Here is a 15,788-nt window from a genome sequence, read left to right as displayed (position 1 = left end):
ATTTCCTCTCAGACCGAACAGCACAAAGGCAAGCATAAGTAAAAAGTCAGTTAACAAGCCATATTTTGAAAAGCTGTTAAACATGTTCAAATGATGAATATCACAATAAAAGCATGGTAAAATAGTGTTATGAAAATCCAATACAAAGAGAGTGAATGTATTTTTCTACTGTACAGCTGGTGAAGATGGTGATATATTGTACTGACCGACACAAAAGTTTGAGGTCTGACGTTGCCCGACTCAGTTGTAATCTCTTAAAGAAGCTTAATAATCTTTTCTTGTTTTTTTGGTACCTGCTTTCCTCATGGTCTCCCAGCTTCACTGAAGCTTATCATTGTTCATCATGATTCTGCATTTTTTTGGGTAGGCACATACTATAAACATTCATTAAAAACAATTCTACGAAAAAATGATTGTGTATGAAGTGAATCTGTTACATTCCCTACGAACAACTTACAGAGGTCGATTTCTTACAGATGTTGCTAGAGATTAATCACGTACTGTAATTTAAGACCGACTAATGAACGTAAGCATTTTGTGTTTTGATTTTTTTAGCTAAAAGCTTTATTTATAAAGATAAATATAATTTGTGCAAAAAAGGAACTGCTCACACGAAGATTTGTTAATGCACTTATACTCCTCTATCGCTAGTGAGGCAGATAGAGAGCAACAAAAACAGACACAAGGCAGAGCGGTTTTTAATCGCTGAAAAAGCACTTCAGAAGCATAAGTCTAACGGGACGTCCCACGCAGTCTTGTTCTAGTGTCCCTGTACAGTATCAGTTTGCATAAGCACACACTGTGATAATCGCACTCTTCCAAAATCTTCCTGCTGTGTGTATTTTTTCTTTTTTTTTTTTACTACATGGTTTCCTGCCTGCAAAGAACAGCTCTGCAGAATTTTTGCAAGCACCTGATGAGGAGAGCTGCATTCATCCTGGGCAGTGATTGTCCTGTCCTTAAACACAGCTTTAGCTATCAAGTCTTTCGACTGTGTATCAGTAGCTTCTGTTGCATGAGAAGGACAACTGAAGGACAACTGAAGGACTGCATGTGTGTGTGTGTGTGTGTGTGTGTGTGTGTGTGTGTGTGTGTGTGTGTGTGCAGTGTGAGAAGTCTCAATTACCACAGGCTGTTTAAAGGGCTTGTACTGCCCAAATCTAACCCCAAAAACACAGGTTAAGGCCACTGTTCCAGTGTGGGGAGGAGCAAGCTTCTCAACCTTTGGATCTTTATCATTTTTGTTGAGATTCCATTTCCTGCTCCCACACCTGTTTTATGTAAGATGCACACATTCGTAAAAATACTCACCTAGAAAGTATTTAGACATAAAACACCTGCTCAGATACAAAAGCCTCCATGCTCTGTGCCAAGTGCTCTCTCCTTCCCTCTCTGATCTGAATCAAAGGTGTGTTTCAGCCCTGCGGCTCAGTGCTGGTGCTGTGGTGCGGACCCTCCTGCTCGTTGATGGTGTGGAGAAGAAGGCACACTGGAGGGTGGAGCGAGGCGCTGTTGTTTTGGTGAGCTGGCTGAGGGGGTCCTGACGGCCCACGTGCAACCCGCCTCTCCATCCCGCCCAGCGCCTGCTCCTCCTCCACACCGAAGGAAGCTCGATGACCGCAGCTGTCGCAGAAGTCACCCGCCTCCTCATCAGCCTCGTCTTCCTCCTCATCTCCCCCGCGCCCCAACAGGCTCTCGAGCTCCCTCAACTCCTTGCCCGTCCCCTCAGCTCCACTGAAACCGCTGCTCCCACGCGTGCCGCACACACACACCTCAATCCCAGAGTCCCCTGTGAATCGCCTTCTCCTTCCATTGGGGAGTCGGTCTTTGTCCTCAGCGCAACTCTCTGAGAGGTCCTTCAGCAGGGGGTCCTTGCAGGACTCGTCCCCACTCCCACTTCTTTTCTCCTGGCTGGTGAGTCCCTCCCTGTTGAGCCCATCTGACAGCAGTATCACTCCTGGATCTTGTGCTGTCTGCGTGGGCTTGTTGTCAGGCTTTGGCCTAAAGTCTAAGTTGGGAGGGTGCGGTTCCTCTATGCTGGATCTACAGCACAGACTGTCAGAGACTGGAGGCACCGGAGTGGGCTGGATGGTCGGACAGTGTCCCTCCTGCTGCTCAGGAGCCAGTGGATTCGAGGCCACTGAGGTTGGGCCTGTGTGTAAGGCACTATAGGGAGGGGGAGGAGTCGGTGGCCGATTGACCACCTCTTCATAATCAGGCAGGAGGTAGTTTGGCAGAAACCCTGATGAGATAAAGTTGAAAAAAAAAAAAAAAAAAATCAGCTATGAGGGGAAAAACAGCACAATTTTGCTTACTACAAGAAAACACGGGGTACAAAACATTTACAGTATTTGTGTTGTTTTTCCTGTGTGGCCTCTGAAAATTTCAGTGTGACCTTACTGAACTTCCCAGTCCACTGTTCAAGCATTCCAAAAGCAACAAGGGGAGAAATGTCACAAAACAAGCTAATTTCTGGGTCAATTCTGTGCCGAGGGCTGTTGCAGCACTGGGATAGTGTTGCAACACTGGCAAGGTACCAAGAGAGCAATGCTGGCCGTTTCCTGAAAACTGGGGCATGCAAACAGGGAAGGTTCTGAAGCTGTGTGAAACCAGGGATACTTCTCAATGCAAACATTACAGTTGAGCCAGGCATCACTGCTTTGCTTGTCACTAGTCTGAGATACCTTAGAGTGATGCAAACGGACAAGTACAATAAAGTACAACTGACCTGACACAAATATATGTCGTACAATACAGCTGGCAGGGCTGGTTATGAGGTCACAAATATTTATACAAACAGATTTAAGGACCTAACAATTAATATCATGTTTGCACTGATATTACAAAACAAACAAAACCGTGTGATACCTTTTTCTCACTGAAACATAGTGAAGCTGCTCTTCCAAGGGCCTCGCTCGAACAAACTGGTCTCAGTGATCAACATGGATATAAACCATCTGACCATGAGGCCTTTTTTACTCAATAAAGCTGATTTGAAAACGATGAGCGAACCAACATGAAAAAATATAATCCAAACAAATATTACACCTGGCTTGGTTTATAGTTTTTCATCAGCATTATCAAGATTTATTTTTTTGTTTTTGTTAACATTTATTTTCCATAGAATGTATATAATGTACACACCTCACCTATATATAATGTATAAAATGAACTTGCTTCTGTCATTACAAAGCTACCACTAGTTTGTGTGACTGGATGCTTACCGAGTAATCCTTCATCTATTTTAAAAAACAATTTATTTTTTGCCACTTGGTGGCAGCAGCTAGCAGCCGTAAAAACACAGATAATTATATTGCTGAATAAAGCTGTTGTAGCAAACCTGTTAGCAAACAGTTGTCTCTCTACACACTCAGTTGACACAGAACAACATTAGGACTCATCTGGGGATGCTTCCACCTGTGTAATATTGACTCTACTTTTAGCTCAGTTTTGGTCTCAACCAACTCATGACAAAAATACCAACTCTTGGTGCTTGATGCTGCACTTTGTTTATGAGCTCGTTGATAACTTGGGGCAGGTAGCACACAGTAGGTTGATCAGAACTTTTTGGTGGCTTTGAGACTGAACCCAAACATACAGTGTGCTGAAAAACGTTAGCAGAGCAGAACTGCAGGGTCAGGTGTGTCACTGAAAACAACCCATGCCACACCATATAGAATATGAAAATCTTGGCTTGTGCTGCTTTAAGTACTCAAGTTTTAGATAGAATTCCAAATTGTGTTTTGAAATGCAAACACCACAAAAAAGCCTAATAATTCAATCATCGTGTTGTGTGTGTTTGAGTGGGAGCTCTCACTGAAGTAGAAGGGCACAGAGGGGTAGTTGTGTGCTTCCCGGTAAGCGATGAGGTTGATCTCGTGCTGCCGTTGCTGCTGCTGCAGCCGGTGCTTGGTGCGACGGTGGTGACACACGCAGCAGCAGCTCAATATGAAGATGATCGCCCAAACCAACCAAAACCCTACAGTGAGTGAAGGATCAACACAGTCATGTTATGGTGCCAGTGGAACTCTGACAAAATGGAAAAAAAAAGTGTTAATGTGATTGTTTGCTTCATATCGTAAAATAAGAATGTTTTACTGTACAAGTTTGCAGGGGATATTGCATAAAATGCCTGCTGCTAACACAAATACTGGAGATCACATACTGCCAACATCTGGTTCTGACAAAGTGAAACATTCACATGCATGTATACTGTTTGCATGCATGTGCTGCATTATGAATTTTATGGCACAGTATCAATTCAATCGTCACTGGCAGGTCCAAAGCTGTTCATATCTCTTAGAGAAATCGACGACTGATTTATAATCTCTAAGTTCTTTCTCTCTGGAGCATCCCCTTATTTGACACCACAGCTGTATCACATGCTGAACTTCCTCACTTTGGGAGGCATATTTAGCAACTGTCTCAAATATTCTGCTCCAACCTAGCAGCAAAATAACTAGCAAAGAATAAGGGAAGACTTAAGTAAACACAGTGACGAAAAACAACTTAACACAGTAGGATTGCCTAACAACAATTTTTCACTATGGCACAAAGACCTTATTTTCTACTAAAGGAATTACTTGTGAAACTGTCCCATCTAGAATCCAGTCTGAACAGCAGCACGGGACAAAAACTGAGTGAGGCTTCAAAAGCGTCCCAGTTTGTGTTTACTGAGTGGGACGCCATTATGTCGACACAAAAAAATGTGGGAACTTTTCTTCAAGGACTACAGGGAATAACAATGTAAACTGCTCAATATGGCACTCAGTACAATGCATCACTACTGCTGCCGACGTCAAGATTAACTTCAGCTTAGATTGATATGTTCTTGCATGTTACACCACTGTTTTTTTTTTGTTTTTGTTTGTTTTTTTCCAAGCATCAAATGCCTTCAAATATATTCATGACTCCACATGGATTTTGAGGTCAAATGTGTCTCCTTCTGTTCTAGCCACTTAATCATCGTGGTTGATTATTACAGTTAACATTTATTGGCATGTCTGGCATTACTACACTGCATATATTTAACAAAGGAGGAGTTATATTCAAACCAGCAAACAAGACTGCCATGTTCTTTAGCTCATTAATACGTTACATTATGTATGTCATACCTACCATTCTGCACATACTGTCACAATTCATTCAAGTACAGTTTTTACATCCTATTCAAGGATGCCCAATCACAACCTTTCCTGCAAATTAGCCAACAATTTATTTTCAGATATCCTAACATCCAAACGATTAACAGAAAGCGGTGGGAAAAAATTAGCCCAGTCCAATGATGTTGGTCAACGATGGATAAATCTGCTCATTCTAGCTCACTGCAGATAGACTAGCCGATAAGTAACAAGAAAGTGCAACACACAAATGTCACCATTACACAGTCTGTATATCAAAGAGCACTGACAAAGTCCTGGCAGTATGTATCTTGGTAATTTATTTTATGCATGTCCTTTGTTGCTGCATTCCACTTCCTCTGCACACCAGTATTCCTTCCCCCATCTGACTGAATTCTCAGCCTACATTCAGCAACTGTCAATAATAAACTGCACTCACTAGCTGTATGTCATATGCACTGACAAAGATTGAATGCAGTAGAACCAGAAATAAACCCATGATCAGAAATGAAGCCCTTCCACACACAGCACACCCTGGTGATGAGGCTTATAATGAGATTAGTAAGCTTCGGAGCTTTTCAGATTGTTCATCACCTCATCGTCTGTAGCAACAGAATAAATTAAGGTGCTAAATATGCTACAGTACAATTTTCGATGCCACTGTCCTCCCCCCACAGTAAAAAAGCAGAGCTATGTGACAATATCCCATTAAAGGTGTGACAAGAGTCATTTATTTTGAAAAAGAGAGAAAATAGAATAAAACTCTAGTATAATATTGTGGATACGGGGAAGACGGAGTGGAGAGGAGTGAAGAAAAAAAGGAAAATTTGGTAAAAGCAGGATACATACACCAGAGCTCATAGTAGTAGCTGCAGCACTGAAGCTCCCCGCAGCAGTGTCCGGACTCACAGATGTAGCTCTGGTTGTTGATGCCTTCACAGTGCAGTAGGCTCTGCAAGAGATGAGCAGGGACACTTTAATAAGAATGTTTTATCAACATCTCAGCTTTCCAAAAAATAAAATAAAGTGGTTACGGTGTGCAGTGCCGACAAAAGAGTAACCGGGACCCCCCTCGTGTTTCATGTATTATTTTCTGATAACACAGGATGAAATTACATTTGTCCAGTGCTTTACACCGAACAGAAATACTTGTTATTGCACTGCAAGTACAGCTTCCTAACAAGTTTCTGTACAGTATATATAGTGGTTTTAGGTTAAATCATGTTACTTTCAGCCAGTAAATATGCAGCCTAGCTGAGCGTTCTCAAAGCTCGGTAGAGGGAAAAAAAGAAAAAAACTAGGCCAGAAGACTTCTGTACTTTTGGAGAGCTGCTCACATAATGATGTACCACGATCACTCTGACAAAGTGATCTGCCTATTAGAATTTAAAAAATTGCAAATTACACATTTTTTGTAATAGTTTGTTCCTGTTCAGATACATTTTGATCCTTTCCTCTTCCTTTTTACTCCCCTTAGATTTCATTTTAGCTTCATTTTAATTTTCATTTAGATTTCATGGTCCACTATAGTAAGATAAAAACATGCCGCTACTAAAAGCCCTCGTCGCTCCTTACAGCTGACACTACCAAAGTGGTCTGTACTGTCATCGTTGTAACACCATGTTCTCACTAAGGGCTAAAGCTGCTCCAAAGTCACATTCAAGCATTTTTCAAGGACTTTCCCGGCCCAATTCCTTAAAAAGTCAAGGACCAGACATGGCATAGTTCAAGAAACAGTTCGAGGTTAATCAGAAAACTGAGAATTTAATCATGAGAACTAGCAGGCTTAAAAGTTGGCTAATGTTAGCTTTCTCGCTTGCCATAACTGAATCATTTGACTTCAAGAACTCATGCACGCACGTGGCTGTCACACTTTTGGGGTAGGTGGCGCATGTGTAACTGCTTTGCGAACGCAAAAAAATTGCAAAAGGCAGGCTTTTTACTAATGTTAAGTTAGAAAAATATCATAAGAAAAGTTTTTTAATTCAAGCATTTTGACTACTTGGGTTAATTCTCTGTTTTGAAAAGACTTTCATTGCCTTTATTTTTTTCCCCTTAAAACTGCGGAAGATTTCAATGTTTTCCCTTCTTGTTCTTGCATTTTGTCTGTCTATGGTAGAAAAGGCACAGGTGCTCTAATGACATTGACAATGTCTCTGTTCTGTCCAGGGTACCCGGTGAGCCCATGATTGTGGGACAGTGTCGTGCAGCATAACATTCAGCCATTGTAAACAGCATTATTTACATCTGTGCTTTTCCACAGTGACATGTCAAAATGCCATCTGTTTTTGTTACTTAAATTGTTCTGGAGTTAACATGTCCTTGTATCTTCAGGTTGCTGAAACATGCACCGTGTCCTAGTTCCATATATCAACGCATACTTCAGAACAGGTTTTAAGTCACATGACATGTTCATGCACACACTTGACAAAAGTGAAAACACACTGCAAAAAAAGTTAAGATGAATACTTCATTTCTTCCTCAAGCGTGCTGTTGATGTAACAAATACAGTTGACTGATAGAGTCATAAAAGACCTATTGTATGATTATTTTTGACAGATATTATGATTGCGATCTGATTCAGGATTAGTGTGACTGATCATCTTTGCACCACAATTTCTAACTTTTGGAATCATGATGGTTGTGCAGCCCAGTATACTACGGTTCCACATGGCAATGTATGTTTAATGGGAGTCATATTTGATCTCTCGTAGCACACGTATTGCAGCATTTCCAGTTGAAAAATGTCGACATTTATGGTAAAAAGAAGGTCAAGTTGATTTCTTCTACTAACAAACAAAACGGCATACTTTAATCATTTCAGTGCACAGTACATGCTTTATACAGTTAGTACGCTGTACAAAATTGGTGGGCAGCTATTTTTGATCTTCACTTTTGAATAATAATATCACTGCATACTTCGAGTAGCCAACATTTATACTTAGCTATGAATCTGGAGTAAACAAGTCCTAGCCACTTGTGCTGGTAAGCTGCTGGAATTACATCAGTGTTCAAGGCCCATATCAAGTGCCAATTTTTGAATGGCAGCCAGCGCAAAACCAGTCAGTATTCTGCCCAAGATCTAAAATGCTATTTCAACCTAAAACATCAGCATTGGTAGAAAGTCCACTTTCATTCAAAATCAATGAGGCATCTGTCTCCACTCCAAAAGTCTGTTACATGTTTCAACTGTCAATAAACTAACAACATTGCCTGATCAAAATTTACCTGACTAAGCATGTCCATCACACCAGAGAAAAAGTTAAGCTGTGAAAGGTCACAGGCGATGATAACCATATCAGACAGATCTGTATAGTCCCTAAAGATTAGAAGAGGGAGCTCTGTAATCGCAATCCTCTCATGAGAAAGGTCTACGGATTTTTCCAGGAATGATCCCTCAGATGTTTTCTTCTAGATTGGCTTAATGATTAGCTAGCCAAAGGATAGTTTTGCTCTCGACAGATTACCGGTGCAGGTCCCAGATTGTGAAGCATGGTGATCCAGGTTCCAAAAATCCCAGACAAGTCCCTCCACCTCATGGGTCATTATCCCACAGAAGAAAAAATAGTCAAACAGCTCCCAGACATACTCTCACTCTCTCTCTCCCTCCTCTCTCTCTCGCTCTTTCTCTGTCCACCACACACACACACACACACACGCACGCACGCACGCACGCACGCACACACACACACACTCACTTCAATCCAGGCCCAAACAGTGGACAAGGATTGCTCTACGGAAATTTCCAAGCAGCAGCAGAGAGCGGGTTCCTAGCTGGGTCGCTGCATGATAATAAGCCATACAGGGTGGTGAGGTGTGTGTTTGTGTGTGTGTGTGTGCAAATTGTGAGGCTGGAAGAGCACGGCAGGAAAAGCTCAGAGAAAGCCAGACACAGAGCGGTAACACAGGAATGATTCGTCACACCGGATCAGCACAAACCAAACTGCTGACATTAACTGTGACCTCAAATCTGAGAAGATGAGTCACTTCTCAGCAGCTGTTTCTACCTCATCAACATGACTTTTTTTGTTTTTTTTAAAGCCCATCAAAACATGGAGGGGGTTTAATTCTCTGTGTAATAAACACATGATGTTCTGTTCCACCACTTTGTCTCTGATAACTTCAGCTGTTTTCACTGACTCACCAACTCCTCACGTACAACCATATGCTGCGCGCCTGGCAGGCTGAGCACTTTTTGCAACTCGATACCGATAAGCATTTAGTTTGTTTGGGTCTTCAGCCTGTGCTGCGTAAAGATAGCAGAGTACTGAAGGGGGGGTCAGGATTTCACAAACAGGCCTTCGGAAAGAAAAAAAATAGCTCCAACTCATCTTTGACATGCATGGGACCCAACAAAGTAAAACTAACTTGAGTGGCAAAAAAATAAAATAAAAATGAGCCAATGAGGTCAATCAAATGGCTTAGCCTGACTACATCAAGGTCCATTCCTGAGTTAACTGGTATTTTTTTACTGAACCTCTGACACAGACAGTGACCGAGAGAAGAATCTGGACAAACTAGATTCCTCTGTCCCTCGTCCAAACAGGCAGCGATATAACAATCCACCTCTCTTATGCTATACCCCCAGATTAAAGGCGGATTTGGTTACCGTCCCAGAAATTATTGCTGCGTTAGAAAATAATCAACCTCAATAATGAGAAGCTGTTGAAAGGAGCAGACAATGGGAACAGTTGAACAAAAAAATCCCCCGGCGACTATTGAATGCAGCTCCCGGAGATAAGTGGCTACAGGTCTTAGTTAATTCTTGACCGCACAGTCAGAGTTGATCCACTTAGCACGGGCCTGTAGGACTTGGCAGGTTAGCTGATGCACGTAAGGACCTCGGTGACCCCTTATTTATTATTCTGTCCCGCAACAAAGAAAGGTGCTCTTTCATAGTCATCAAGGTTGCGCAGAACTAAACACTGCCGACGCATTTCTGGTCAATAAAGGACGTTCCCCTGGAGAATTTCTTTCAAATTTTAACAGCTCAAGAACTTTTTCATACAAGGGTTACACTTTATCATGACCATCATTAACAAATGGTAAAGTAATACTTAATTAAAATTGGGCTGATAGTTATGTTACTGTTAACAAACAACAAAATGTTTTATAAAACATTTATTAAACGTGTAGTTTATCCATCAAAAATATTTCGATGTCAGTTATAAACTTGCAACTTCTCTTGATAAACCTTTACAAGTGGTGTGTAAAGAATTTCACTGTCTCGACAGTTAAAAAACTCAAGTTGAATTAACTGTAAATTTGCCCTTTATTAATGAAGGTTATTAGCACAGGATGGAGACAAACTCTTACTTTTACAATCTGAATGGTGTAATATGTAAGAATTGACCACCTGTGAAATTTAAACTCAACAAAAAAATAGGGGACAGCATATCACCAGAGTAACCGCTAACTGCTGATAACTTCAGCTGTTATTAGCCAGTAAGCTTTGCCATGCAGCTGGCGGTTAGACTGTAGCTCGGAGCAGCGGGGGAATGTTGGCGTTTACACCGCTAGTGGAAAAGCTTTGGACCGTGACGATATCTCTGCAAGAATTCATAGACATAACATAAAAAATGCAAGTTCTTCAGATGTGTTGAGAATTTTGGTTAATTTTGAATGTTTTTAACTATAAGTTTTACACATCGCACCTTTAAGGACAATCAAATTTGACAGAAAACTGTTGGTGCTTTGAGAGAATAAAAGCAGAACATTCATGGTGGACTATCAATACTTATATTTCACAAGTTCAAATACTTTTTTGTCTGTAATGTATATCAGTAAGTATTTCTGATGCATCTAAGATGCTATTTTTTTTCTTTTGTGAAGGTTCCCATGATGATGTACAGCTGCAACAATTAATTGATCAAAAGAAAATTAAGCATTTATGGTATGTGTGTGTGTGTGATCTTACCTCATGATGTCATGTGACTAAAGTAGTTAACTCAGCTTTACAAGCTCTCAGTCAAAACATCAAGCATTTCCCTTTATAGTCTTTGGTTTCCTACAGTTAATGTGACTGGCTTTGTGAAGAAACAATGAATCTGCAAAGTTTTTGCCCCTGAACACACCACAGTGACCAAATATAAGACTGTATAATAGAGTGGAAAATATATTCTCTGTCAATGAGAACAGAGCTACTGAGAAATGTTGGTCATGATGTCTGACATAAACATGTGATCACTGGTTACGATAATGCTGTGACTTGTTAGAATACAGGTGACTTTGTGTTGTATGGACTGTTTGAAAGATGAACGCAGCAGACAAAGATCACGGCCACGTGATGCCACATTTGTCTTCCAGAAGCATATATATCTAATCTAATCACCTTTCCATAAATGACATTTTACTGTTCCCACATATAATTTTACTACTTAATGGTTAAATATACGAGATTGTTAACATGAATAAAACTGCAAACAAATATTTGCCATGTAAAGATAAAGTGGAGTAATGACATCACACTTTGTGTGTGTGTGTGTGTGTTGTGATCGGAGCTTCTCTCCTCTTTGTTTTGGCAGCCAGTCCAATTGCCTGTGCATGCGAGTGTGTGACATCAATTTTCAACAAAGCGCCTTGGTAAGAAACTTTATCATTTCAAGGCCAAAGAGAAAACTAAAATATGTTGCATTAAATATTTAAGACAAGAAAATAGGAAGTGTAGTGACAGAATCTTGATTCATATTTAAAAACAGCACTGCCTTGTGAGCAGTGTGTTCAGACGCTCCATTCTTTCCCCCCTCAACTTTATTGCTTGATATCTAGTAGCAATGAATGTGTATATTTTCACCTTTCACCAAGTTCTTCTCGAAATAATGTTAAATAACTGGCGGTATGTGTTGTTTTATACCGCATGCATACACCGATAACAGACACTGCACATGTTACCACATGTGTAATGGGATGTTTTTAGCAAGAAAAAAGAAGCAGAAACCCAAATCAGACCATTAGTCCATACTCATCTTGTATTAAAGGACTGTTCAAGTCCTAGAATGGGTACTAACTAGGGGTGGAACGATACACAAAAATCACAGTTCGATATGTACCTCAGTTTTAAAGGTCACGGTATGGTTCATTTTTGGTACAGTATGGGAACAAAATGTAAAACATAAATTTGCTTGTTGTGTATTCAGAACTTTTGTAAACTAAAGATTTATTGTAACATTATACAAAATATGAAAATAAAATAAAAAAAATGTAAAATAAGCTTTCCAATGAATAAAATATTCTCAAACAAAAACTATATGAAATATTATAAAAATAAATTCCTCACAGCTTGTTAAAAGCTTTTAACAAAAGCCACAAGTGAAGTGCAGCACTAACATTTCCAGCATGTAACACTGTTCAGTTTTACTCAACCTTTATATTTTTTGCCAGAAAGATTAACTTGTCCACACTGACTCCACCCATGACTTTTTTGTGAGTACAGGCTTTCATTACGAAGATATAAGGACGACAACGTACACTTTTGGACGATTTATTGACAGTCGCGTTTTTCTTGGACAGGCATCGACACAGTCACCTACACTGTCACTGTGCTCTGTAGCGCTCGTCTAACAGTGGTTTGCAGGTCGCAGACTCTGGCATCTCCATGTGACATAGTAGTGTTCAAGCCACGTCAAAATGAATATACATAAACATAACTTAGATCGATGAGCAGGGTGATCGGAATGTTTTTCCTGGTTAGCGTACATGGCCGAGGACCCCTCTGGAGAAGGGATCCTCAAAACACACCTCCAGCACATCTGGGACCCTCACCGGTAAAATGAACACCATTTAAACTGTCACACCAGAAACATGTCTTTCTCCGTTGCAATATTTAACTAGGAAGCCGAAGTGTTCCCAAGCAGGAGACTTTAGCAACAAGGGAGGGTCTTCAAGCTCTGTTTTCTCACTAGCGTTAGCCATGATGTAAACGGGCTGCACATGTAGCTGCAGGCGAAAAATTAACACACGCAACTTCCGTTCCGGGAACTCTACCCTGCACAGCCCTGTACCGAACCGAACGTCCTGTACCGAAACGGTTCAATACAAATACATGTATTGTTACATGCCTAGTACTAACAGATAAGTTTTCCCTGCTTTCTCACAAGGATTTAGATGAAAAATTGCTAATATTTACAACAATGGCAAAAAAAGATGTCCAAAGCACATCAGTCATTGATTTGCATATGTAGCCTACTTCTTCCAAATCAAAGAAAAACAAAAGTAATGTGGGTGCCAATGAGGGGCAAAATGTAGATTATTATTATGATGTCTTTCTTGGATGATAATTTCTATTCAGTCTAGCTCATGAAGAAGTAGCTCTGAAACATGTGTAGGTTTGTAATCATGCTCAAGTCAAAAATGTGTGATATAACATTGTACAAAGAAAACTACATTATACTTATTTAGTTGTTTTTAAGTTTATAATTGTAGCTCTGTCATACTAATAAAGTCACTCGCTTTGTTTTTGTGATTTTCAATAGATGGTTCAAGCATTATTAACACATTAAAAAAAAGCATTCTACGTACAGGTATATCTCAGTTTTAGCGCATTTCCATGCACTGTTATTGCCATGGTGGCCCTTAGGGCAAAAACACAACAACATTTTTACAAAACACAAAAACAAAACACAACCTTTCAACAACAACGTTCCAGAAAAGTAATTGTGTTTTGACCCTTAGGGCCACCGTGAATGCCTCTTAAAGCTTTAACTTAAAAGTCATATGATCACGAGTAATGGCCGACTAAATATACCTTCTGCTACATGACATTCAAATAATGATATGGAACGGTGCTGGATGCTGACTAATTAAATCAACCCACCCACCATTAAACATGCTTAAGTGTAGTCATAACAAACACGCCAATTTGTAATATGGCAGCTGCTGCATGTGGCCAAAACATGTAGGATCCGTATGTAACACTGCTCAGGATGAGTATTTAATAATATGCCTCTTTGAATGTGATACTGCTCTGGGAGAAAAGACAAATTACTTAAAGCAGATTTCTTATGTTTAGCCCCTCAAAGGTGACAATGTGAATTCACTGACTAAAACTAAAACTTGACAGGGGGACTCTTGGCTTTATTGTGGACTTAGTTCAGCCCCATCATTTCAGAGATAAGATTTGTATTCTGATCCCGTACAAATCACCATGCCTGCTATTACAGTCCCCCTATAATCTGCGGAGGTGTACATCAAGACTAATAGGGCAAAGTTAATAAACTGGCCACGTGTACTAAATGAGAAAACATCCCACTCAATACAGTAGACATTTTCTTAACATAGTAAAGGATAAGTTCAACTACAAATACAAATGTTGTCATTGTGTATTCACCCCCATGTTGATGGAGAGTCGGATGAAGTTTCATAATCTGCAAAACGTTATGTTAATATTTTGTTAAAGCTCCAGAGATGTTTCGTGGACTACAACACTTCAACCAACGTTCAATCTGCATACAGGTGATCAGACAATGTCAACATTTCTTAATTTTGGGGTGAACTTGTCCCTTTTTATTTCCATCATTTGTGAACTGGATATAGGTGGCAGAAGACCTGATAACTGGGTCTGCAGGTAGGAGAATGTTATAGCGAGGTCACTGTCAACACACTGACAAGAACATCTAACACAATGTTGACATAGGTTCATGAGCAAAGAAGAGTTTTTTCTTTGTGGCTGGTAAACGTGACCACAAAACTCATGTAGCAATAGGCGCTTGTCAGCTGTTGCGTCTACCTGTGAGGCTGCATTCATACCTGAAGAACTGCTTTTGTTGTGCGACTCAATCCCAACCCAAATGTCAAATCCTCTACCATAAACACAACAGAACAAGGCCCTGACTCATGAGTGCCCCTTTACTTCAACGATGCTAGGCAAGTTAGCTATCAAAGCTAGCATCCCAACTTAGCAAGCATGCTAACATCTTTCTTGACAGCACAGTGCGAGTTAAAACTAGACAGTATCTAACGACAACAGATAAAGGGTGCCGTGGTAATGACCGGGCTAGTTGTTTGAATAAGTCAATTTGTGTTTAGCTGAGCAGTTTGCTCTCCTAGCCGGGTAGCTCGCTCCGGCTAGCAGCCCTGTGAGAGCGAGCCGTGTTGTTGACTGCTTCAACCTTACCTCTGCGGACTCGGTGGGGGTGACAGAGCCAACAGCGTGCAAAAACAATCCCATTTTAAGAGCCGAGCATGCGCCTCTCATTCCTCCAAAAAAGTGGCCACAGCTACGGCAAAAACATACGCGGTGCGGACACTGTCGCTCACAAACTGTGACCGAATATCCTCAACTATTTCTCGGCCCCTGTCGCGCTGAGAGGCCGCTGCATGCGCCGCCTCCTCTGCGTACTGGACATTTCAACAAGGCACGGTGCTGGCGCAACTGGCTGCCGTCGGTGCCACTGGCTGATACAGCTGTTACACAAGCCGCTCCTCCAGCACAGGCACGCTGCCTTGGTCTGCTGGGTGTGGCGTGGTCACCTCGACCCGATCCATGTGCGCAACGTGATGGGCGTTCGGTACAGTGGAACGCAACTGGTTTTGCGGACTGAACTGCGATTGGACGGCCAGGGACAGCTGGGAAGAGGCTGACCAATCACTGATCGGTGCGTCTCCGCTGCATGGCCTTGTTATCTTCCTGGGTTCCTCTTCTGTGGTTTGTGGGAGCACATGTTCGCAAGA

General features: G+C 41.1%; 1 protein-coding gene across 2 annotated transcripts; it reads right to left on the bottom strand.

Annotated features, from left to right (window-relative positions):
- Positions 1–1,046: 1,046 nt before the first annotated feature.
- Positions 1,047–15,648, bottom strand: wbp1lb (WW domain binding protein 1-like b). 2 transcript variants are annotated; one of them, XM_030430109.1, is made up of 4 exons: positions 15,232–15,648; positions 5,970–6,072; positions 3,818–3,979; positions 1,047–2,242 (listed from the first exon to the last, which is right to left on the bottom strand). In XM_030430109.1, exons 1-4 carry the CDS (start codon positions 15,310–15,312, stop codon positions 1,416–1,418), a joined length of 1,173 nt encoding a protein of 390 aa, XP_030285969.1. In that variant the 5' UTR covers positions 15,313–15,648; the 3' UTR covers positions 1,047–1,415. The 2 variants fall into 2 exon arrangements, with proteins under 2 accessions (XP_030285969.1, XP_030285977.1); XM_030430117.1 differs by lacking the exon at positions 15,232–15,648 and adding an exon at positions 8,588–8,896.
- Positions 15,649–15,788: the final 140 nt, after the last annotated feature.

This window comes from Sparus aurata, chromosome 1 (genome assembly GCF_900880675.1).
Source record: "Sparus aurata chromosome 1, fSpaAur1.1, whole genome shotgun sequence".
Taxonomy (NCBI): domain Eukaryota; kingdom Metazoa; phylum Chordata; class Actinopteri; order Spariformes; family Sparidae; genus Sparus; species Sparus aurata.
The sequence above is the reverse complement of the archived record's forward strand: the minus strand, read 5'-3'. Positions and strand labels throughout refer to the sequence as shown.